This window comes from Musca autumnalis, unplaced genomic scaffold (genome assembly GCF_047663935.1).
Source record: "Musca autumnalis isolate F117 unplaced genomic scaffold, ASM4766393v1 scaffold_4, whole genome shotgun sequence".
Classification (NCBI taxonomy): domain Eukaryota; kingdom Metazoa; phylum Arthropoda; class Insecta; order Diptera; family Muscidae; genus Musca; species Musca autumnalis.
Window position 1 is genome coordinate 44,238,941 of NW_027411977.1, and position 27,611 is coordinate 44,266,551.

The following is a 27,611-nucleotide window of genomic DNA, read 5'->3' on the forward strand; positions in this document are numbered from 1 at the left end:
AGTCCACGCCTCGACAGTCCTTGAAAAAAATAGTCCATGCCTCGACAGTCCTTGAAAAAATATTCTGAAAATAGTGCACGGCTCGCCAATCCATGAAATATATTATTTAAATAGTCCACGCCTCGACAGTCCTTAAAAATAATATTCTTGAACTAGTCTACGCCTAGACAGTCGTTGAAAAAATATTCTTCAAATAGTCCACGTCTCGTTAGTCTTTGAAAAATATTCTTAAAATAGTCCAAGCCTCGACAGTCCTTGAAAAATATTTTTAAAATAGTCCTTGAAAAATATCTTAAATTTGTCCACACCTCGACAGTCCTTGAAAAAATATTCTTGAAATAGTCCAAGCCTCTACAGTCCTTAAAAAATATTACTAAGATAGTCCACGCATCGGCAGTCCTTGAAAAATATTCTAAAAATAGTCCACGTCTCGACAATCCTTGAAAAAATATTCTTTAAATAGTCCAAGCTTCGACAGTCCTTGAAAAAATATTCTGAAAATTGTCAATGAAAAATATCTTAAATTTGTTCACACGTAGACAGTTCTTGAAAAAATATTCTTCAAATAGTCCACGCCTCGTTAGTCATTGAAAAAAATTTCTTAAAATAGTCCAAGCCTCGACAGTCCTTGAAAAAATATTTGTAAAATAGTCCTTGAAAAATATCTTAAATTCGTCCACACCTCGACAGTCCTTGAAAAAAAAATATTCTTGAAATAGTCCACGCCTCGTTAGACGTTAAAAAAAAATTCTTAAAATAGTCCAAGCCTCGACAGTCCTTAAAAAATATTACTAAGATAGTCCACGCGTCGACAGTCCTTGGAAATATATTCTAAAAATAGTCCATGCCTCGCCAGTCCTTGAAAAATTATTCCAAAAATAGTCTAGGCCTCGACAGTCCTTGAAAAAAATATTCTTGAAATAGTCCACGCCTCGACGGTACTTCAAAAAATGGTCCACCCCTCGACAGTTCCTGGAAAAATATTCTAAAATTAGTCCACGCCTCGACAGTCCTTGAAAAAAATACTCTAAAAATAATCCACGCCTCGACAGTCCTTGAAAAAAATATTCCTGAAATAGTCCACGCCTCGACAGTACTTCAAAAAATGGTCCACCCCTCGACAGTTCCTGGAAAAATATTCTAAAATTAGTCCACGCCTCGACAGTCCTTAAAAAATATGACTAAGATAGTCCACGCATCGACAGTCCTTGCAAATATATTCTAAAAATAGTCCATGCTTCGAAAGTCCTTAAAAAATATTCTAAAAGTAAACCACGCCCTGACAGTCCATGGAAAATATTCTTTGAACAGTCCACGCCTTGACAGTGCTTCAAAAAATTGTCCACCCCTTGACAGTTCGATAGTCCTTGAAAAAATGTTCTTTAAATAGTCTACGTCTCGACTGTCCTTGAAAAAAGTATTCTGAAAATAGTCCTTGAAAAATATCTTAAATTGGTCCACACCTAGACAGTCCTTGAAAAAATATTCTAAAACTAGTCCACGACTCGACAATTATTGAAAAAAGTATTCTACAAATAGTCCATGCCTCGACAGTCGTTGAAAAAAATATTCTGCAAATAGTCCACGCCTCGACAGTCCTTGAAAAAAATATTCTAAAAATAGTGCACACCTCGACAGTCCTTAAAAACATATTTTTAAAATAGTCCTCGACAAATATCTTAGCAGTCCTTGAAAAAATATTCTAAAAATAGTCCACGTCTCGACAGTCCTTGAAAAATATTCTTTAAATAGTCCACGCTTCGACAGTCCTTGAAAAAAATATTCTTGAAATAGTCCAAGCCTCGACAGTACTTCAAAAAATTGTCCACCTCTCCACAGTTCCTGGAAATATACTTTAAAATTAGTCCACGCCACGACAGTCCTTAAAAACATATTTTTAAAATAGTCCTCGACAAATATCTTAGCAGTCCTTGAAAAAATATTCTAAAAATAGTCCACGTCTCGACAGTCCTTGAAAAATATTCTTTAAATAGTCCACGCTTCGACAGTCATTGAAAAAAGTATTCTTGAAATAGTCCACGCATCAACAGTACTTCAAAAAATTGTCCACCCCTCGACAGTTCCTGGAAAAATATTCTAAAATAAGTCTACGACTCGACAGTCCTTGCAAAATATTCTTGAAATAGTCCAAGCCTCGACTGTCCTTAAAAAAAATTATTAAGATAGCCCATGCATCGACAGTCCTTGAAAATATATTCTAAAAATAGTCCATGCCTCGACAGTCCTTGAAAAAATATTCCAAAAATAGTTCTCGCCTCCACAGTCCTTGAAAAATATTCTTTAAATAGTCCACGCCTCGACAGTTTTTGAAAAAAATTTTCTTGAAATAGTCTACGCCTCGAGAGTCGTTAAAAAAATATTCTTCAAATAGTCCACGCCTCGTTAGTCATTGAAAAAATATTCTTAAAATAGTCCAAGCCTCGACAGTCCTTGAAAAATATTTTTAAAATAGTCCTTGAAAAATATCTTAAATTTTTCCACACTTCGATAGTCTTTAAAAAAATATTCTTGAAATAGTCCAAGTCCAATAGTCGACGCATCGACAGTCCTTAAACATATATTCTAAAAATAGTCCATGCCTCGACAGTCCTTGAAAAATATTCTTTAAATAGTCCACGCCTCGACAGTCCTTGAAAAAAATATTCTTGAAATAGTCCACGTCTGACAGTACTTCAAAAAATTGTCTTAAAATTATCCAATCTTCGACAGTTCCTGGAAAAATATTCTAAAATTAGTCCACGCCTCGACAGTCCTTGAAAAAATGTTCTTAAAATAGTCTACGTCTCGACAGTCCTTGAAAATTATTCTTCAAATAATCCACGCTTCGACAGTCATTGAGCAAATATTTTTCAAATAATGGTTTAAACAAATACGTTTCGAACAATTTGGAGTCGATATAGCAATGTCCATCCACCCATCTTTCTGATTACTTAAACCGATTTATTCCTGACTTTGTACGTCGCACAGTGGTTCAGAATCGTTTTTTCCTGGTCAAAATTCTGTAACTTTTAAATGGATGGGGATATATTCATAATTCTTTTTTTGTTAGACAGATAACACAATCAGCTTTCAGACGAATTATAAGCGGTCAAGTTCGGTCTGGTAGTTGCAGAGAAATTCAAGGTCAAAGTTAAACTTTTGAGTTTTTTAACTATTTTTCATCAAAATATGAGCGTTTTTGTGGTTTTTATATCTTCCTATGTATTAAAGATGGTAAAACACCAACAAATAAATAAAATAATTACCAAAAAACTAACAAAAAAAATTCGAAAAAATGTCGAAACAATTTTTTTTTCAAAAAATTGTAAAAAAAAATTTACAAAAAAATTTAAATTTTTTTAAAAATTAAAAAAATTCTCCTTGGGTTTTAATAAAATTTATATAACTCGTATAAAAACTCATATACTCAAAAAAGTTGTAATTTGTGTCAAAAAACTGTAATTCATATGGAAACAGTATAGAAAAACACATATTTTTACCCATGTAATTTCAATAAATTGAAAAAAGTGTTAAACGGACGGAACGGGACGGGTACAAAAGTATATATGGGCTGGAAGAGGAGATTTTTGGGCATCTTTCTGTGAAAACAGAACTTTGTTCCATGTTGTTCCACAAATGTTCTAGTCCACTAAATTTGGAATTTCATAAAATTTAGTACCCGAGGAAAAATAAAATAGATCATGCTGTGTAAACGCTACGGTAATTTACTGAAACTATTTTTAAAGGCCACAATCCTACCTACCTTATAAAAAAACAATGAACACAATAACTGTTATAGTTTCAGAGAAATAGCTTCATCTTTCTCCAGAAATTTGCAAAAATGACGTATTTCCCAAAAATGGGAAAAATGCTCGTCTTTAGGGGCACGCCACGCCCACACCTTCCAATATTTGGTCCTAATTTTTTGGTTTCCTTAGTTTCAATATGTTTACTATCGAATCCCATATAGAAATTAAATATCTTTGAAAAAACAAAATTTTTATTTTTGGCCAGGAAAATCGATTCCTGAACCATTGTGCGTCGTAACATTTCTTACAAATTTAGATCAAGTTCGCAGATGGATTATATTAGCGCACTCCTTTGTAAACCTGATTAACTACAGTTTAAGGGCTATTCGAAAATAGTTTCGAAATTTTCTATATTGTTTTTCCCCTTACCCAAATACATTACCTTCGATATTGTCTTCCATTCCACAAATGAAAAATCCATTTTACATATTTTTTTTTTGTAATTATATTCCTCTACATAGGTATACTTTATTTCATATTTTCTTTCTTAATTGTTAGATACTTTTTTGCGGTATATCTTCAATATATTTTTAATAATTATTTTTTGTTTAGCAAAATTTCCGAAATACATATTTTATTTTGGTTGCATATATGCAGCGGGGCATGCAATATGAATATATAATATACAATGTATATAAATAAAACTACAAAAAATGACTTATTTATTTTGTTATAATTAATTATATTATATTTGTAGTTTTTTGTTGTTGTTGCGGATGTATGTTTATTATTTATTACACAAATAGCAAAGAAACAAATCTTTAAGACTGATTTTCTTTGTTTTGCTGCTGGCCTTACAAACGAAAATTCACATTAATTGGCTTAAACTTAAAACATTAGTTGCGTTTGTTGTTTTATTTGTTATTGTTGTTTGTATACAAAGTAAGAACTTATTTACTAAAGTTTTTCATTTGGATAATGTACTTTTTTTTTGTGTTTTCCTTTTGATGCCATATTTCTTCTTGCTAAGTACTTTCTTTTGGTTGACAAGGTATATAAAAATACCTTTATTTTTTAGATTAGTTATTATTTTGTATTGCTTAAAATTAGGGAGGAGGGGGTTTGACTACAATGAGGGGATGATGGGAAAAACATAAAATTATAATGAGATAGAATGAAAAAAAAAACTATTTACAAATTTTTAAAAATATAATAATAAATACAAATAATATTTACAAAGACTAATTAATTACTGGTTATGCTCGGAATAAGAGGATAGATGTATGAGCCGTTTTAGAAAATCTAGACTGGCCGTTTCTGCATATTTCATGTGTTTGCTGGGTTGTCTATAAAATCAATTCCTTTTTCTTCTTTTGTTGGCTTAATAATTAATAACATTTACAAAAATAATAATAATTAATTTTTAACATATGTATAAGTTTTGGGGAAAAAGAACTTAACAATTTCTGCTAATCAAAGAGAATCGTTATGCTGTGTTTTTTTGCTTTCATTTAATGTTTTGATATATAATTTTGTATTTTTTTTTTTGATATATGTAAATATTTGTTTGCATTTTTTGTAAGGAACGATACGCTGATTTCAGACTATATATTTATGTATGCTTAGTTGTTGTTATTTTTATATTTGTAACGAGAACCCTAAAAAAATCATGTGTTTTAAATTATCTAAAAAAATCTGAAAATAATTTTTTCTTTCCCAGTTTTTAATTTTTGTCAGATTTTGTTCAGAAAAGTCTTAACATAATCGCAAATTTTTTTAAAAGACATGACAGTTGTAAACAGATTGAAATATTTTACAAATATTCCATGCCTCGACAGTCCTTGAAAAAATATTCTAAAAATAGTCCACGACTCTTTAGTTATTGAAAAAATATTCTTTAAATAGTCCACGCCTCGACAGTCCTTTAAAAAAATGTCCACGCCTCGACAGTCATGGAAAAATATTCTTAAAATAGTCCACGCTTCGACATTTCTTGAAAAAAAAAATATTCTAAAAATAGTCCACGCCTCGACAGTCCTTTAAAAAAAAATGTCCACGCCTCGACAGTCATGGAAAAATATTCTTAAAATAGTCCACGCTTCGACAGTTCTTGAAAAAAAAAAAAATTCTGAAAATAGTCCACGCTTCGACTGTCCTTGAAAAAATTATTCTAAAGATAGTCCACTCCTCGACAGTCCGTAAAAAAAAAATTCTAAAGATAGTCCACGCCTCGACAGTCCTTAAAAAAATATTCCAAAAATAGTCCATGCCTCGACAGTCCTTAAAAAAATATTCTAAAAGTAGTCCGCGCCTCGACAGTCCTTGAAAAAAAATATTCTCGAAAAATATTCTTCAACTAGTCCACGCCTCACTAGTCATTGAAAAATATTCTTAAAATAGTCTCGACAGTCCTTGAAAAATATTTTTAAAATAGTCCTTGAAAAATATCTTAAATTAAAGAATCTGAAAATATTTTTTTCTTTCCCAGTTTTTAATTTTTGTCAGATTTTGTTCAGAAAAGTCTTAACTTAATCGCAAAATTTTTATTAAGACAGGACAGTTGTAAACAAATCATAAATCATTTTTGATCAAATTGTGTCAAGATTCTGTAGAGCATATAGATCCAAACTGTGCATTAGAAACGAAGAAAACTAATTCATAAGTAGTTCATGGATGTAACACGAAGTTTTCTCAGAGCTTATTCAGAATAATTGAATAGTGTTCTTCATTCAAGTAGTACGTAATATTCTGAAGACGCTGGGAATTCTCGAAATATAGACAAGCATGTCACTCTTTCTCCCTTCATCCTCGCAATTCCTTCAGAATTCGTTAAGACTAGTCTTAACAAAACTGAAATTCTACCTCTGTTTCGTAAAATCCTAAATACTTTTTTTTACTAAGAATTACAAGGAGAGTTCTTCAAGGATGTTGCGAAAAAACTTCACTAATAACTAGAACTAGAAAATTCCTTTCAAAACGAACATGGACATAGATCGAAAGTATCTCAGAGTTCTTTCAAAATTTCCACTTTAATGTTTGACAGATTTCGTCCAGACAAGTCTTGACATAATCGCGAAGGTTTTCTTAAGACAGGGCAGTTTTAAACAAATCCTAAATCATTTCTGGTCATATTGTTTCGAAATTTTGTTGAGCATTCGGAGCCAAACTATGCTTCAAATACGACTAAATTAAATTTATAAGAAGTGATATGGGGCCTAAATACGACATACGATTCGATCAAGTATTTCGAACTATGAAAACCTATTGGCGCCACCAACCGTACATTTACTAAGGTAGATTCATTTGCAATTTGTTACAACAATGTCAACAAGTTTTACAAAAATAATCATTGCGTAAATTTTTTTAGCGCAACTTCATTCCGAAATTATTACTCAAAGTATTATTCAACGATTTCAACAAATATTTAAATGTTTTCATTAGTAATTTGGTTTTTGCTTTGAAGAACACATAGGTTTTCATAGTTAGATTTTTTCATTCAGGAGCAAATACTCGATCGAATCGAATGTCGTAATTAGGCCCCTGAACTTGCTTTGAATTATCGAAATTTAGACGTGCATGCTCCGTTTTCTGTCTTCTTCCTCTTAATTCCATCTGATTTCGTTCAGACTAGCCATACAAAAATTGAAATGTTTCGAAAAATCCTCGATGATTTCTCAACTATGCCTCGAAAAAGTGGACTGTATCCCACAACGGCGAACCAACTCCATAACAAAATTGAAACTGCTAAATCACTTTTATAGGCGACCTTAGAAACTCATGAACATAGATCAGAATTAACTCAGACTTCTTTCAGATAAGTCTGAATACAATCTGAAAAGTGGCCTTCTAACTTGTAGACCATAAATCGTTTCAAATTTGTCTAGATTCTCATACTAAATATGGTACCGAAGTTGTCAAGAGTCGCTAAGCTATAAACATAGGACGAGATATGTTATTGGAAAGATTAAAATGGTTGGAATACTTAGATTCTTATATCAGGTATTGTAGCGAATTTCTCAAGCTACAACCATAGCACGAGACATCTTACTGGGAAGCTTAAATGGTTATGATGTTGAGAAACTGTAGTCAACAACGACATTAGAGCCCACGACATTCTATATGAAAGACTAGTATGCTGAGCTTTGAACCACGCTTCCCACATTTTATATAGTTTAGACATTTTTAAGAGCTCGTTCCTGATTGCTGAAGTTTTATCTGCAAAAAATCTATTTTTATTTCTGATTATACGCGTGGAAAATAGTCGCGGAAAATTCTTCGTGTTTGTGGACATAGTCCGTATTGAATTGTCGTAGACAATTTTATAATAAAAATCAGACTTTGATCAGACATGTCTGCACAAAAATTGCAGAATTGCTGTAGACATGTCTGAATCAAATCAGCAAACATTCGAAATAAACATTGGCTCCATCGTGGCAATATTTTATATAGTTGAGAATTTACAAATTCGTCCCCACAACTATATTTGCTGGAAATAGAGTTTAGAAAATATTCAGAATTCCTTTAGATAATTCTGATTCACTCATGAACTCTTTGAGATTATACTTTTTCAGAAAAGTCAGAGAAAAAAAGATTTTTTACAATTTCGAGAAATTTGGCCCGACATGTTCCCGAAAAATATTTTGCAGAAACAGAACACAGAAATTATTCCGAGTTCCTTCAGATATGTCTGACATAATACGTCAACACTTTTTTTCAGAAAAGTCTGAGTGAAAACTAATTTTTCTATAGTCGAGAACTCGTCTGGAACATTAATTTAATTGAAAAAAAAACAGTTCGAGGAAGCCATCTATGGTGGGAAAATTACGCAACAACAGTTAGCAAAGACTTGCACCACGGAATGAGAACAAAGTGTGATTCTGAATCACAAATCACTGATTCAACAAGTCTAAGAATTTGAACTTCGGATTCCAGGGGAGAGTCCATAGGAGATTTCTACTTAATATTTTACTTACTTGAAGTCTATGTCCTGGCAAGATAAAAGTAAAGGGTAAATCCATGTTACATCACGACAAAACTGCTTAATTCCCCAAGAGAAACTTCCAGAAATTCTACGTTTGTCAATAAAAAATGCAAACAGAAAAATCCCACTTTTCTGGTACATTAGTTAAATCGAACCGTATTTTGGCGGAAATTATTCAAATGATTAGTAACGATTCTTCAAATCAAAAAGGTAAACTTGGATTCCGAGAGAGTAGATGAAATACAAAGTATGCCACCTATTGAGAAAAATTACTGAACTGAAGTTAGTAAAGGCCTCTTCAAATCTAAGAATTGAAACCTCAGATTGTGAGGATGACTAGGAAATTCATATTTAAATTTACGACATATACAGTTTCAACTTAGAAGTTTAAGAACGTCAGAAAAACGGAATTGTGTAGGCAATATACGCCACCTACTGGGAGAAATGACTCAAATGAAGTTAGTAAAGACACGAGCCAGTATGCGATTTGCTAGCTACACCCTGTCAGACACAAGTCAGTCGGAATTGAAGCCTCATATTCCGAGATAGACATATCCTTGACTAATTTTTTATTTCGTCATTTGAAGTTTCTACTTTGATTATTAAGCGACTCTTCAAATCGAAGAATTCAAACCTCGAATTGTGAGAAAGACTGGGAAATTCATATTTAAATTTTCGACATATGAAGTTTCAACTTAGACGTTTCAGAACGCCAGAAGAACGGAATTATGTAGGCAATATACGCCACCTACTGTGAGAAATGACGCAAATGAAGTTAGTAAAGACACGATCCAGTATGTGATTTGCTAGCCACACTCTGTCAGCCACAAGCCAGTCGGAATTGAAACCTCATATTCCGAGAAAGACATATCCTTGTCAAATTTTTCATTTCGTCATTTCAAGTTTCAAATTTTAAGTCCTTGAGATCCAAGTCAACATCTGAAGAATAAACGAATCTGGGCAACATACGCCACCTACAGGAACAAATTTCACATTAAAAGTTAGCAAAGATACGAACCATTATGTGGTGGCTCGAAACACACTTTGTCGGCAACCATTCAGTCGGAATAGAAGTAATAGTACGTTTATATATAACCGGATTTAATAAACCCACTGGGTTTCAAATGTCCATTCCTTTACGTATACGTCAAATAAATCCTCATTAAGAAGGTTAACCCTACAAAAGGCTATAATATAAACATGGTCTAATGGAGAAAGGAGCAATACTGATTTATTCCTGATTATTCCAAACGGGAAATTTCTGAACAACAGAGGAGGTAGATTTTGTTCCTCCAGCACTTTAGGTGTCTCCAAGCATGCAAAATACGAACGGTTTGTTAGAACAAACCTGACCAATGAACATTGTGGAACCTTTTAAATAACTGCCTACATTTAAACATTTGGGTCCTTCGAGCTTTCATCGTAGCAAATACACGACGCTGAGCTTTTGAGATCACTTTTCAATTACTGAACTGAAATGACAACTGGAAAATTGTTTAACAAATTTGTTTCATTCATATGACCTGAAAATCCTTAAAGCTTCCCGCAGAAAGCTTTTGTTCAAAGCTTTTATAGATCATCTTAAAACATCACAATTTATTTTGGATTCCTGTTACTCTGCTGTAGTAATTTTATGTGTTATTTTCCAAAGAAGCGTTTAAACTGTTTTTAAAATTATGTACTTTTTACATTTCTAAAAGCTTTGTGCTGCTCTTCTTAAAAACAAATTTCTTTGGTTATGTGGTACACAAAAATAAAGAAAACACTTTTTTAACTTTAACAAAGCTTTGTTAAACTAACTAAATTAATCGTTGCATTAAGCTTAAAGTTTAGAGCCAAGCTTTTTGTATGGGGGGTTGATATATAATCATTAAGCTTTTGTTAACCAAAAGCCATGATCAATTTTTTGTTGAATGGGAGCTTTGAAAGCTTTTTAGCAACAGTTTAGTTTTGAATTATTTGTTCGTTGCCAAAAAACTTTAAACTTTTCTTATGCCTCTCGAGAGGAGTAGAAAAGTTTTCTTCAAAATTTGTATATGGAAGACTTTTGAAGCCTTATTGGGTTATGTGTGTAGCCTGTTTTTTGAGGTGTGTGCGGTTTTAGCCTTTAGGTTGTTAATTGTACCGCATGTAACATAACAGTTTTCAAATCGGAAGCCAAGTGACTGATATCGACCACAGAATCCACCATTTCCTGGACCGCTGTAACACTGGGAAAGTGGGCAGCTGCCTGTTTGGATTTTAGCACACATGTTTTCAAAGCCTCTGCTAGGTTATTGGTACATCTGAGGATTTTTTCTTTTAAATCCATTTTGGAAACATTGCGATGGACAATATCACCAATTGTCACCAGATTATGGGCACTGACCACCACAAATTTACCATAGGCTATGAAGAATTTTGGTGGTTGATTTTTCTCCACCGTTTCCAGGAAGGAATCTATGGCTTGCCTGAGGTTACCCATGTGTGTGGAGATTTGTACGGCATAATAGCGTACCAACATTTTATCTTTATCGGTCATTTCCGTTTGGGCCTTCTTGCCATTGCTGGGCGTTGACGGTGACATGTTGTTGGCCATGGTGAGGACTGTGTTCTCAGCTACCTTCAGCTCTGTGTCGAATTTATTTTTCAAATTATCCTGAATATTTTCACGTAGTGAGGAATTTTTTCTCGCAGCAGCTTCTTTCGATTCGAAAGATACATAATCGTAATCTTCCAACCAATCGGCGTGGCTGTGATCTCCAGGTGCATTGGCGGATGTGGGTGTATGAGGCACCGATGTTGATTGATTGATGACCGTTGATGATTCTTCGATAACTTCATTTAATTGCCGCTTGAAGAGCAACGAAGCATTACCTTGTATAAATGAAGTGGTTGATCGCACATCTTCTGTTAGGGTTTGAGCACAGGCTATTAAACGATCCAGACTATCGGGAGATTTACAGGTCCCCTTGTTATCATTACGCACCAGCAAATCTAATGACCAGCCACCATTGGCCTCTAGGACTTCACAGGATTCCTGCACCAACTTATTGGCATCCCGCAAGGCGCGTATTATGGGTTTTAGTTTTTGGGCCAAGGTACGATCCTCGGATTTTGAGGCATTACCCAAAGCTCCCTCACCAAATTCAGCCAAATCATGTAGGGCGGTACGTAAACGAACTGCAGCCAACTTCACTTCCATTAACACAGGTTCGAATTTGTCACGGCTACGCCAATCGGGTGAGACAAAGGCTAGAAGTCTGAAAAGAGAGGAGAGGTAAAATAAGGATGATTAGAATGAGGAAATAATTAAGGTAAATTAGAGAGAATCAAAGGGTGGGAAGTGGGCACGGGAGGAGAGGGGGTCTTTTCGCCATATATGTATATTTACTTGAACACCCTAGGACACCTCCCCAACCCCTAGTGACCCAAACATGTTGATTTTAAGACGAAACCATTCAAACTACTCACCTGGTTATTGCCGTTGTCGTTTCGGATTGCAATTTAGCCAGGGTTTCCAAGGCCGAAGACAACTCGAGAGGTAATTCTTTGGTAGCAATCACACCTTGGCCATTGGTGCCATTTTTATCCACACCATTTGTGGGTATGGGAAAATCATAGGTCGAACAATTACCATTCACCGAAGCCCGTGATGAGGGTCTTTGTTGCTGTTCACGCTGCTGTTGTTGTTGCTGCTGCAACACCGCCCTTACAGGCAACGGGTTACGCCGCGGTATATCATAATCAGGCATATTAGCCAATGATGAACGATTTGATGAAGAAAATGACAGCGATAAACTATCACTCGTCAGTAGTGATGAATTCGAACTGCTAGGCGTTAGCGTATGCTGATGTTGTAGCAATGAATTCAATGGTCTTGGCACATCATAATTTTCCTCTTGGATGGGTGTTGAGCAGGCTTTCATGGCGGCAGCATGCAAATGAGCCATGTTCCGTTGTATATTTCGTGGTGTATCGTAGTTTGCGACAGGGACAGCTGGTTTGGGTATGTCGTATGTTTCGAATTCGTGACTTAAAGAACGGCCTGGAAGATTTTGATAGATTTGTTGGTGTTGCTGATGTTGGAAATGGGATTGTGACTGTGATAGGTGTTGCTGGTGCTGTTGTTGTTGTTGATGGTGCAATTGTTGCTGGGGTATATTGTAGATATAAACATCACCATGCCGTTGCGGTGTAATTACCTGCAAAGAGAAGAAGAAGGGGACATTTATTAAATATAAGAAACAAAGAAAGGAGAGGATTTGTGGGTTATTCAGCTAACAAAATTATTTTATATGAATAATTATATATTTGTCTATTGTAGTTTCTCCACTGCTGAATTCAGCTAGCTGAATTGGCACACATTAACAGCAAATAATTCCCTATGTTTTAATAATATATTTTGATAGTTTTCCACGTAATTCAGCTAGCTGAATTAACATAATTTTGCCCAAAATTTTCACTCAGCTAGTAGAGTTATTGTATTTTTGTAGAAAATTTTAGAAATTTATTAAATATTAAATATTAAATATTAAATATTAAATATTAAATATTAAATATTAAATATTAAATATTAAATATTAAATATTAAATATTAAATATTAAATATTAAATATTAAATATTAAATATTAAATATTAAATATTAAATATTAAATATTAAATATTAAATATTAAATATTAAATATTAAATATTAAATATTAAATATTAAATATTAAATATTAAATATTAAATATTAAATATTAAATATTAAATATTAAATATTAAATATTAAATATTAAATATTAAATATTAAATATTAAATATTAAATATTAAATATTAAATATTAAATATTAAATATTAAATATTAAATATTAAATATTAAATATTAAATATTAAATATTAAATATTAAATATTAAATATTAAATATTAAATATTAAATATTAAATATTAAATATTAAATATTAAATATTAAATATTAAATATTAAATATTAAATATTAAATATTAAATATTAAATATTAAATATTAAATATTAAATATTAAATATTAAATATTAAATATTAAATATTAAATATTAAATATTAAATATTAAATATTAAATATTAAATATTAAATATTAAATATTAAATATTAAATATTAAATATTAAATATTAAATATTAAATATTAAATATTAAATATTAAATATTAAATATTAAATATTAAATATTAAATATTAAATATTAAATATTAAATATTAAATATTAAATATTAAATATTAAATATTAAATATTAAATATTAAATATTAAATATTAAATATTAAATATTAAATATTAAATATTAAATATTAAATATTAAATATTAAATATTAAATATTAAATATTAAATATTAAATATTAAATATTAAATATTAAATATTAAATATTAAATATTAAATATTAAATATTAAATATTAAATATTAAATATTAAATATTAAATATTAAATATTAAATATTAAATATTAAATATTAAATATTAAATATTAAATATTAAATATTAAATATTAAATATTAAATATTAAATATTAAATATTAAATATTAAATATTAAATATTAAATATTAAATATTAAATATTAAATATTAAATATTAAATATTAAATATTAAATATTAAATATTAAATATTAAATATTAAATATTAAATATTAAATATTAAATATTAAATATTAAATATTAAATATTAAATATTAAATATTAAATATTAAATATTAAATATTAAATATTAAATATTAAATATTAAATATTAAATATTAAATATTAAATATTAAATATTAAATATTAAATATTAAATATTAAATATTAAATATTAAATATTAAATATTAAATATTAAATATTAAATATTAAATATTAAATATTAAATATTAAATATTAAATATTAAATATTAAATATTAAATATTAAATATTAAATATTAAATATTAAATATTAAATATTAAATATTAAATATTAAATATTAAATATTAAATATTAAATATTAAATATTAAATATTAAATATTAAATATTAAATATTAAATATTAAATATTAAATATTAAATATTAAATATTAAATATTAAATATTAAATATTAAATATTAAATATTAAATATTAAATATTAAATATTAAATATTAAATATTAAATATTAAATATTAAATATTAAATATTAAATATTAAATATTAAATATTAAATATTAAATATTAAATATTAAATATTAAATATTAAATATTAAATATTAAATATTAAATATTAAATATTAAATATTAAATATTAAATATTAAATATTAAATATTAAATATTAAATATTAAATATTAAATATTAAATATTAAATATTAAATATTAAATATTAAATATTAAATATTAAATATTAAATATTAAATATTAAATATTAAATATTAAATATTAAATATTAAATATTAAATATTAAATATTAAATATTAAATATTAAATATTAAATATTAAATATTAAATATTAAATATTAAATATTAAATATTAAATATTAAATATTAAATATTAAATATTAAATATTAAATATTAAATATTAAATATTAAATATTAAATATTAAATATTAAATATTAAATATTAAATATTAAATATTAAATATTAAATATTAAATATTAAATATTAAATATTAAATATTAAATATTAAATATTAAATATTAAATATTAAATATTAAATATTAAATATTAAATATTAAATATTAAATATTAAATATTAAATATTAAATATTAAATATTAAATATTAAATATTAAATATTAAATATTAAATATTAAATATTAAATATTAAATATTAAATATTAAATATTAAATATTAAATATTAAATATTAAATATTAAATATTAAATATTAAATATTAAATATTAAATATTAAATATTAAATATTAAATATTAAATATTAAATATTAAATATTAAATATTAAATATTAAATATTAAATATTAAATATTAAATATTAAATATTAAATATTAAATATTAAATATTAAATATTAAATATTAAATATTAAATATTAAATATTAAATATTAAATATTAAATATTAAATATTAAATATTAAATATTAAATATTAAATATTAAATATTAAATATTAAATATTAAATATTAAATATTAAATATTAAATATTAAATATTAAATATTAAATATTAAATATTAAATATTAAATATTAAATATTAAATATTAAATATTAAATATTAAATATTAAATATTAAATATTAAATATTAAATATTAAATATTAAATATTAAATATTAAATATTAAATATTAAATATTAAATATTAAATATTAAATATTAAATATTAAATATTAAATATTAAATATTAAATATTAAATATTAAATATTAAATATTAAATATTAAATATTAAATATTAAATATTAAATATTAAATATTAAATATTAAATATTAAATATTAAATATTAAATATTAAATATTAAATATTAAATATTAAATATTAAATATTAAATATTAAATATTAAATATTAAATATTAAATATTAAATATTAAATATTAAATATTAAATATTAAATATTAAATATTAAATATTAAATATTAAATATTAAATATTAAATATTAAATATTAAATATTAAATATTAAATATTAAATATTAAATATTAAATATTAAATATTAAATATTAAATATTAAATATTAAATATTAAATATTAAATATTAAATATTAAATATTAAATATTAAATATTAAATATTAAATATTAAATATTAAATATTAAATATTAAATATTAAATATTAAATATTAAATATTAAATATTAAATATTAAATATTAAATATTAAATATTAAATATTAAATATTAAATATTAAATATTAAATATTAAATATTAAATATTAAATATTAAATATTAAATATTAAATATTAAATATTAAATATTAAATATTAAATATTAAATATTAAATATTAAATATTAAATATTAAATATTAAATATTAAATATTAAATATTAAATATTAAATATTAAATATTAAATATTAAATATTAAATATTAAATATTAAATATTAAATATTAAATATTAAATATTAAATATTAAATATTAAATATTAAATATTAAATATTAAATATTAAATATTAAATATTAAATATTAAATATTAAATATTAAATATTAAATATTAAATATTAAATATTAAATATTAAATATTAAATATTAAATATTAAATATTAAATATTAAATATTAAATATTAAATATTAAATATTAAATATTAAATATTAAATATTAAATATTAAATATTAAATATTAAATATTAAATATTAAATATTAAATATTAAATATTAAATATTAAATATTAAATATTAAATATTAAATATTAAATATTAAATATTAAATATTAAATATAAAATCTAGAATCAAACATCTAAAATATAAAATACAAAATATAAAAAAAATAAAAAATATGAAATAGATGTTGTATTTTATATTTTTTTCTTATTTTTATTTAAGAGGTTTTAATTTAATGTTATTTAAACTATTTTAATTTTGAAAATATTTAAATTTTATAAATTGTTTTCTTAATTTAAATTATTTGTTTTTTTTTTCTTTTCAGATTTCCACACCACTTTTCAAGAATTGCATTGCTGTTGTTTTTTGTAAGTTTTATTTCATATTTATTAAATTCTTGTGGAAGAACTTTTATGAAATAATTTTTCTCCTATAATTCCTTTTATCTCATTCTTCATAAAATATTTACTAAAAATCTTGTTGTCTTGTCTCTTTTGAGACATTTCATATTCTATCCACACCTTTTTCTACACCCGAGGGATTACACAAGCAGCGGGACACGTTTTACTACAAGTTCACACGGCAGATTTCAATGTTATGATGGCAAAAAGAGGCTCTACTATCCCTCCCAACTCTCTTTATTGTGAGGAGGATTTTTGTCCAACATTTTATGGAAATTTGCACATTTGTTTAATTTGTTTGTTTAAGAGGAGTTCAAATCAATATTTTTTCCTATTATCCTTAAAATTTGTGAATAATATTTCACTAGGAATTTGTTACACACCTTTTGCACCACACACTCATTCACACACACAACAAAGCAACACACCGTTCCACAGGATTATAAGGAATGTCTGGCTGGCAGCAAACATTTCAAAACGTACTAGAAGTTATTGATTTTCTCCTTCTACTCTTCTTCTTCGCTTTTATATTAAACAAAGTTCTTAGAAAATAAAGTTTCTAATAGTTTTAGTTTGTAAAAATATTGGCAGTTGTTTTACACGTTGATGGAACACTGTGATTTTGTAAATTCTTTTTATTAAAATTTGTACATTTTCTAAAGAAAAAAATTTTTAAAAAAAATATTTCCCGTATTTCACAAATTTTCTCCGAATATTTTGTCTATGTCATTAACTATGAAAAATACTACTGTTTCGCTGGCATATTGTTATTGCAGAGTAAACATACACTTTTTCTGAATTATCCTTTGGCCTGTCATTTCTCAGTTTTTGTGCGCATGACCTTAATTGCTGACAGAGAGAGAGTCAAAGAGAGCGGTATATTATTTTTTATTTACATATGTGGGTGGTGGATGTTTTGCTTTTTTGTTTTGTTTTCCTTTCCGTTTTAAGGATTATAATTTGTTTGTAGAGGTCGCCTTAGTACTACTAAGGCAGGCAACAAATGGCTAGTAAAGGTAAAGAGGACCAACTGATTCATTGAAGAGCCTGTGGGAGGCCTTTATGGGCACATAATAAAATTAATAGCACAAAAATTTAATAGTTTTATTTATTTTTAATGCATTTTAAATACTAATTCAGCCATGCTGAATTGTGAGATATTTAAAATTTGAATAAATAACATTAGCTTTTCAAAATTTTGGCCAATTCAGCTTGCTGAAAACGATTTTTGAATGGTTTTATACTTAAAATAGTTTGAATATAAAATGTATTTATTATTCATCTTAGCTGAAAAATTGAAATTAAGCAACGAAAAATTAAAAAGAGAAATCTAAACAAAAATATCCTATATCAAAATAATGGAATTCAGTTTAGCTGAATTGTAAAATAACAAACATTTAGCAATAAAAAAATAAAAACGAAAAATTCTCAAAATTGTTCCATTTCAAACTAATTTAATCTTTGAATAATTAACTTTAGCTAATCAAGATTTTGGTCAATTCAGCTTGCTGAAAAGGATTTTTGGATGGTTTTATACTTAAAATAGTTTGAATATAACATGTTTTTTATTATTCAGCTTAGCTGAATTGCAAAATATCTGAAATTTAGCAACGAAAAATTAATAAGAAAAATCTAAAAAACGCCCTTTATCAAAATAATAAAATTCAGCTTAGCTGAATTGCAAAATACCAGATATTTAGCAAATAAAACTAATAATAAATAATCTCAAAATGTTCCCTTATCAAAATAATGGAATTCAGCTTTGCTGAATTGCAAAATATCAACCATAATACCAATACTATTAGTTGAAAATAGATATTAAATGAATCACTAAGAAAATGTAGGCATTATTTTAGCTGAATTGGAAATATTGGTTAGCAAAAATTGTAAAATGATCAAAATAACCATATTCAGCAAAACTGAATTACCAAAATATATATCAAATACAGATTTTCGTGTAAAATATGCTTTATCAAAATAATGGAATTCAGCTTAGCTGAATTGTAAAATAATATATTATTTAATATAATATATTAATATTGTCTATAGACATTTAGAAATAAAAAAATAAAAACAAAAATTTCTAAAAATTGTTCCATTTAAAACTAATTTAATCTTTTAATAATAAACTTAAGCTAATCAAAATTTAGGCCAATTCAGCTTGCTGAATAGGATATTTTGATGATTTTATACTTAAAAAAAGTTTGAATATAACATGTTTTTATTATTCAGCTTAGCTGAATTACAAAATATCAGAAATTTAGCAACGAAAAATTAATAAGAAAAATCTAAAAACCTCCCTTTATCAAAATAATAAAATTCAGCCTAGCTGAATTGCAAAATACCAGATATTTAGCAATTAAAAATATTATACAAATAATTAAACAATTTTCTCTTATGAAAATAATGGAATTCAGCCTAGCTGAATTGCAAAATATCAACCATAATACCAATGCTACTAGTGGAAAATAGATATTAAATGGCTCACTAAAAATGGAGGCTTTATTTTAGCTGAATTGGAAATATTGGTTAGCCAGGATGGTAAAATTATAAAAACAACCATATTCAGCAAAGCTGAATTACCAAGATATATGTATACCAAATAAATATTTTCATGCATTATTATCAAAATAATAAAATTCAGCTTAGCTGAATTGTAAAATACCAGATATTTAGCAATTAGAAATGTTATAAAAATAATCTAAAAATGTTCCCGTATTAAAATAATGGAATTCAGCTTTGCTGAATTGCAAAATATCAACCATAATACCAATACTATTAGTTGAAAATAGATATCAAATGGCTCACTAAAAAATGGATGCATTATTTTAGCAGAATTGAAAATATTGGTTAGCAAAAATGATAAAATGATCAAAATAACCATATTCAGCAAAGCTGAATTACCAAGATATATACCAAATAAAGATTTTTATGCATTATGGCGTTAATCGAATACTGAATTGTATAATTCAGAACAGCTGAATTAGAATATATCAACAATAATACCAAAAATATTATTGAAAAATAAATATTTCATGAAAATAGAGATATTTAAGAGCCGATTAAAAAACCGTATTAGGTGCAAATATATTTGATAATGAAATAATATATATCAAAAAGTGTTTAATGATTAATATAGAGATATTAAGCTAAGCTGAATTGCTAAAATATGTATTAATTAAAATTTTTATGCATTATTACGATAATTGAATGCTGAATTGGAAAATTCAGCTTAGCTGAATTGCAAAATATTAATAATTATACACAAATAGTATTGAAAAGAATTAAAATAACCATATTCAGCTAAGCTGAATTGCCAAAAATATTACTGAATGAAAAAGAAATATTTAATGAAAATTGTGATATTTAAGAGCCGATTAATAATGTTCAACCATATTCAGCTAAGCTGAATTGCCAAAATATGAATTAAAAAATTTCAACAATTATCCAAAAATAGTATTGAAAAAGTATAATAGCCATATTCAGCTACGCTGAATTGCCAAAATATATACTAGTTCAGGTTATAAGGATATTATTACTTCAACTGATTGCTGAATTCCCAAATTCAGCTAAGCTGAATTAAAAAAAATATATAAAGAAAAATTTTAATACAATTATTTGAAAATGTATTAAAAATGCAATTAAATACAAGCGTTTGAAAATGTCGCTATTCAGATTTGCTGAATTTGACAATATTAAAATAGATATTAAATGACTCACTAAGAAAATGGAGACATTATTTTAGCTGGATTGGATTCTAAATTTTCAACCGCATTAGTTGCAAGTGTATTTGATAATGAAATAATGACTATCAAAAAGTGTTTAATGATTAATATAACCATATTCAGCTAAGCTGAATTGCCAAAATATATACTAATTAAGGTTTTTAATGCATTATTACCGTAATTGAATACTCAATTAGAATATTCAGCTTAGCTGAATTGCAAAATTTCAACAATTATACAAAAATAGTATTGAAAAAATTAAAATAACCATATTCAGCTAAGCTGAATTACCAAAATATATACTAGTTAAGGGGTTTTAAGATATTATTACTTCAACTGATTGCTGAATTTTCAAATTCAGCTAAGCTGAATTACAAAATACAAAGAAAAATATTAAAACAATTATTTGAAAATGTGTTGTGATTGCAAATTAATACAAGCGTTTGAAAGTGTCGGTATTCAGCTAGCTGAATTTGACAATATTAACGATATTACTTGAACAAATAATTTATAATAACATATGATATGCGTGAAATGGGTAAATAGCTGTAATGTCCATATTCAGCTAAGCTGAATTGAAAAATTTTTGCAATTTTATACCTAATTTTGCCATAGCTATTATTTTATTTGGAATTTTTCAGGCTTTGTTTTGCTAAGGCCCCTTTCAATTCACCAACTGCAGCAGTCGCAGCAGTAATGACAGTAGAAGAAATGTAGGAGGTGTCCAAGAACCAATACTATTTACTTTTCTTCTTTTTCTTCTTCTTCTTCGTTTTGGCCATTCGAAGTTCAATAACATTTCCACTATGTTTGCAGACATTTCTTTACAGCGTAGGGTCCTTTGAGATTTTCTAGTAATAATGGGGGTACGGAGGAAAGTATGCAGCCATTGTGCAGAATTTTGTATAACACGAAGCAAATATCTCAGCAGACTTGCTCAAGTACATCATGGCATGCATGGATGAATGCTACCGGCAATGTCAAGGTTTTCTTTGAGCGTTAGGACAAAACAATGATTTTAACATGGTTTTTTCTTACCTTTCAAAACAAAAGAATTCAATAAAATTGAAACAAATAAAAAAGAAATCCTAAAAATAAATAAAAATCCTTAAAACGACTGTCATAAAATTGCATGACCTTCATTGGGCGAACCGACAACAAAGGGAAAGGAAAAATCTTTTGTTATCCACTTCACACACACGGACACACTCACATCATGAATGGTTATGACTGTGACATATAACACGGGTCAAACGTCACAAACAACAGCAGCACAACAAAGAACTCATCACACACACACAGCCTCTGCGAAAGATCCACAACGAAATTATGGCTCTCACAGTCAGACATCGTGTGCTATTTCTTTCTACCCGCATATGTTGGAGAGTTTGACGTGCCAAATAGCTGCAGCCATCTGCAAAATTTGATCGGCTGCTGATGATGATTTGACGAAAAATATTATAAACCAGGTAGCCAGCCTGATGTTTCCAGGCATTCCATTTCAAATATTCATTTGTCAAGAGGTGTTAGTAGAGTGTCATAAAACAAAAATCGAAATTTAAAGAACAACTGCTGTTTTTGTTTATATCGATATCCGGTAATGACTCACTCACTTTAGAGTGTGACGAACAAAGGTTCAATAACAGTTGTTGTGCCGTGCCAGCAACAATTTAATTATTTTGACATGGTCTTTGTTTTTGGTATTGTTCTCAATTGTGGCGGCAATTTTAGTAAAATTAGTTTCGTTTAATTACCAAACGAAAGAAATTGGCTAAGAATCAATAGGTAACATCACAACATCATCACAGAGGGATGATAGGTAATCAATAGGCAGATGTTTTTGCAGAAGAAATCAATACTCAAGATGTGCAATTGTTATTTCATTAATAAAGAACAGCGGTTTCGATGAAACTAATTTTTTTGTGTCATATCAAAGACCAAATGGACTTCTTAAAGACCAAAAGGTATTGTCAAAAAAGAAGGTCTTCTCAAAAAGAGCATATAGTGTTCTTAAAGAAAACTACAATGTATACTCATAGAAGACCAAAGAGTTTTTTTAGAGAAGACCTAAAGGGCCTTCTTAGAGAAAACTAAACTGTCTTCTTATAGAAAATAAAAGGGTCTTATTAGAGAAGACCAGTGGATCTTCCTTGAGAAGGCCAAAGAGTCTTTTTAGGGAAGATCCAAGAGATCTTCATAGAGAAGAACCAAGGAATCTTCACAGAGATGAACCACGGAAACTTCATAGAGAAGACCAACGGAGTCTTCATAGAGGAGAACAAAGGGTATTCTTATAGAAGACCAAAAGACCTTTTTAGAGAAGACCAACAGGTCTTCTTAGAAAAGACAAAATGTTCTTCTAAGAGTTGACCAAATGTTCTTCGAAGTGAAGGCTAAGGGGTATACTTAGAGAAGACCAATGTTTTTTCTAAGAGAAGACTAAGTGTTCTTCTTAGGGAAGACCAAAGCTCTGCATATGGAATACCACAGGACTTCTTAGAGGGAGGAGACCAAGGGGTCTTTTTATACGAAATGAAAGGTTCGTCTTAGAGAGGATCAAAGAGTCTTATTAGAGAAGACCAAAGGATTCGCCTTAGAGAAGACCTAAGGGTATTTTTAGGAAAGTTCTAATGGTATAATTAGAGAAGACCAAAGGGTCATCTTAGAAAAGATCGATGGGTTTTCTTAGAGGAGGGTCTTCTTAGGGAGACCTAACGGGCCTTCTTAGAGAAAACTAAATTGTCTTCTTATAGAAGACCAAAGGGTCTTATTAGAGAAGAAGTCTTTATAGGGAAGACCCAAGAGATCTTCATAGAGAAGAACCAAGGAATCTTCACAGAGATGAACCAAGGGATCTTCATTGAGAAGACGCGAGGGATCTTCACGGAGATGAACCAAAGGGATCTTCACAGAGAAGAACCAAGGGATCTTCTTAGAGAAGACCCAAGGGGTCTTCATATAGGACACCAAAAAGGTTTTTTTTAAAGAAGACCAAATGATCTTTTTAGAGAGGACCATAGGGTATTTTTAGAGAAGACCAACAGGACTTCTTAGAGGAGCCCAAATATTCTTCTAAGAGAAGTGCAACTGGTTTTCTTAGTGAAGACCAAAGCTCTGCATATAGAATACCACAGGTCTTCTTAGAGGAGACCTAGAGGTCTTTTTATAGGAAACGAAAGGTTGGTCTTAGAGAGGATCAAAGAGCCTTCTTAGAGACGACCAAAGGATTCGCCTTAGATAAGACCTAAGGGTCTTTTTAGAAAATACCTAATGGTCTAATTAGAGAAGGTCTTCTCTTGCAACACCACAAGGCCTTCTCTTGGAACACCGTAAGGTCTTCTCATAGAAGGCCTCAAGATCTTATCTTGGAAGACCACACGTTCTTCTCATAGAAGGTCAAAAGGTCTTCTCATAGAAGACCACAAGGTCTTCTCATAGAAGACCAAAACGGCTTCTCATAAAAGATCACATGGGCATCTCATAGAAGACCAAAAGGTCTTCTCGTAGCAGACTACAATGGCTTCTCATAGAAGACCAAAAGGGCTTCTCATAGAAGACCACAAGGTCTTCTCATAGAAGACAACAAGGGCTTCTCTTCTATGAGATCTTGTGGTCTAAGACCTTGTGGTTTTCTCATAGAAGAAGACCAAAACGGCTTCTCATAAAATTCCACAGGGTCTTCTCATAGAAGACCACATAGGCTTCTCATAGAAGACCACAAGGTCTTCTCATAAAAGACCACAAGGTCTTCTCATAGAAGACCACAAGGTCTTCTCATAGAAGGTCAAAAGGTCTTCGCATAGAAGACCACAAGGTCTTCTCATAGAAGACCGCAAGGTCTTCTAATAGAAGACCACAAGGTCTTCTCATAGAAGACCACAAGGTCTTCTCATAGAAGACCACAAGGTCTTCTCATAGAAGACCACAAGGTCTTCTCATAGAAGACCACAAGGTCTTCTCATAGAAGACCATAAGGTCTTCTCATAGAAGAACACGAGGTCTTTCTATAGAAGTTCGCAAGGTCTTCTCATAGAAGACCACAAGGTCTTCTCATAAAAAACCACAAGGTCTTCTCATAGAAGACCACAAGGTCTTCTCATAGAAGACCACAAGGTCTTCTCATAGAAGACCACAAGGTGTGCTCGTGGAAGTCCACAAGTCGCTCTTGTAGACGACCACGAGGTCTTTCTATAGAAGTTCGCAGTGTCTTCTCATAGAGGACTAACAAGTCTTCTATTAGAAAACTAGGGAGGCTTCGTATAGAAGACCACAAGGTCTTCTGATAAAGGACCCCAGGTTTTCTCCTTGAAGACCACAACTCCCTCTTATAGAAGACCAAGAGTGCCCTCTCATAAAAGACCACAGGGTCTTCTCACAGAAGACCACGAGTTTTTCTCATAGAAGACCAAGTGAAGTGGTGCTGGTCGAAATCTTATCTATCATAGACCAAAATGCAGTTTGCCCACGCGAGTCCTTAAATATTCTAGTCCCTGAGTATCTGTTGGCAACCTGATGACAAGACCCCCATTCTCCGGACTGTGCCTAACCAATTTCCATGAACTAACCTAGAGATTGGTATTCTGCCTACCGAGTATGCAGGGTCCAAATCGGATGGCAACCTTGTTGCGAAAATCCTTCTACAGAGAATCTCCTTTACACTTATAGCCGCTTTTTGGCACCTTTCACAGAGTTCGCCAAGGCCGCCTATTTTTTAGTAAGAATTTCTAGGTATACCTTTTTCCTAAGATATGACCTTAACTGCTCTGTAGGGGTTAGGGCTACCGAATTGCAGCCATCGATTTTCCATCATATTCAGCTCTATCGATGACTGCCACTCGTAGTTTATCTGGTAACACCATTGGTCTTCTGGTTTCTTTTTGGCATTGCTACCCGTGAGAAGTGACCCGGAATACCTTGTGGCTTAGGTTAGCTTATGAGACCACTTTGGAAGTGGTACCTTTGCTGCTTGGGGTGTGGTTCCTCCTTTGACCTAACTCTCCTAACCGTTTTCTTTGAGAAATAAGGGTTGGTTTTGGCAGAAACCACATGCCCGGGTACATAGGCCAGTTCCAGGTCAGAGTTCACATCCTTGAATTTATCTGGGACTGTTTCATCTTTCTTGACTTAACATCCTTCGACCTTGAGGGGTCTCTTACACAGAAAAAAAAATCCGACGATAAAAAAATTATCATATTGACGAAATTCGATAAAATTATTTGATAAAAAGTAAAAATACAAGTGATAAAATATTTCACATATTGAATAAAATATTTATCGATTTTTTATATTGAACTGATAAAATGGAATATGTGGAATATTTTGATAAATATTATTGTCAATATGTGAAATATTTTATCAGTTGTATTTTTACTTTGTGATCAAATAATTTTATCGAATTTTGTCAATATGACAATTTTTTTATCACCGGAAAATCGATAAATTTTTGATTGAATCTTTGAATTTTTTTATCAAATGGCTAAAATTTTTTCTATACATCTGGGTGGTGGAAGAGACTCCCTTTGAAGAGAGCGTTGCTTGCGAAAGAGGTAAATTATGCATTGGGCTTTGAATCAAGCCAACATTGTTCCTGATGTGGCTTTTAGGGGCTATAGGGGTCGATGTTGCCACTGAATTCAACATGGCCTCTTCGGTCTGGGGATAGCTAAGTCGACTTTCGATTAATCAATTTTTTTGCTGGAGGGAAATTTTGCCCATAGATTTTAGTTGACTTTGGCGGTTTTACAGTTTTCTGATCATCAAAACAAAGGGTAACAAATTAAAAAATCGAAAAATAAGGGATTTTCTGCGGTTCCCCTCGAAGTTTAGGACAACTGAATCTCAGACCGAAAAATCGCACTTTTTAGACAAAAATCGAAAAGTCGACACATCGATTATTGATTTTCATTACTTATCCCTACTTTGGTCATCGGTATGAAAGGGAGCTTATTAAAGTCATGATTTCTCTTGGGCGAGTCATTGTATGTTCCTTCGAACTTGGTCATCACATTGAGAGTGATCCTGATTAATTTACACTCTCTCATCGAGATGGATGGTACAACGTGCAGATAGTGTGTTCGGGTTATGGGGCTCTATCAAGAAGGAGATGAGACGCGTTGATACCATGATATCGTTCATATTGACGTTAACTGCCAGATCAACCTGCTATAGCAGATTCTTTATCCACATTTTTTTTAATTTAAATATTATTTTTTACATTCTTTTCTCTTACATGGCCCCCACAGTATTCAAAATTACGTGGTTTATATGAGTTTCAACGAAACCATAACTGGTAAGTTTTTACAAAGAATTTTATAAATAACAATTGCTAAGTAAACGAAATTCCAGTTTACTTTGGTTATGAATATGGCTATCAGCACGTAAACAAACATTATCAGCCATTTGTTAAACTTCCTTCCTTCGTCTTTCCCCCCTCTCTCACGCTCGGTGATATCAATGGGAAATTGCCACCTCAAAAAATCCCCTTTTGTTGATAATAAACCTCAAGCAAAACCATATCTTGACAAAAAAAAATATGGAACAGGTCAGTTGTCAAGACATTTAGAC

The 27,611-nt window shown here is 28.9% G+C and overlaps 2 protein-coding genes across 2 annotated transcripts in view; one reads left to right on the plus strand and one right to left on the minus strand.

The window, feature by feature from the left end:
- LOC141402669 (DC-STAMP domain-containing protein 2) overlaps positions 1-17,393 on the plus strand; it is a 135,897-nt gene extending 118,504 nt beyond the window's left edge. Inside the window, exon 10 of the mRNA XM_073984383.1 lies at positions 17,247-17,393. Coding sequence (XP_073840484.1) covers positions 17,247-17,343 — 97 coding nt within the window. The 3' untranslated portion in view covers positions 17,344-17,393. The remainder of the gene's footprint in view (positions 1-17,246) is intronic.
- Positions 4,839-27,611, minus strand: part of p130CAS (Serine_rich_CAS and FAT-like_CAS_C domain-containing protein p130CAS) — a 116,351-nt gene continuing 93,578 nt past the window's right edge. Inside the window, exons 4-5 of the mRNA XM_073984377.1 lie at positions 12,184-12,914; positions 4,839-11,972 (exon numbers count right to left, since the gene is read on the minus strand). Coding sequence (XP_073840478.1) covers positions 10,838-11,972; positions 12,184-12,914 — 1,866 coding nt within the window. The 3' untranslated portion in view covers positions 4,839-10,837. The remainder of the gene's footprint in view (positions 11,973-12,183; positions 12,915-27,611) is intronic.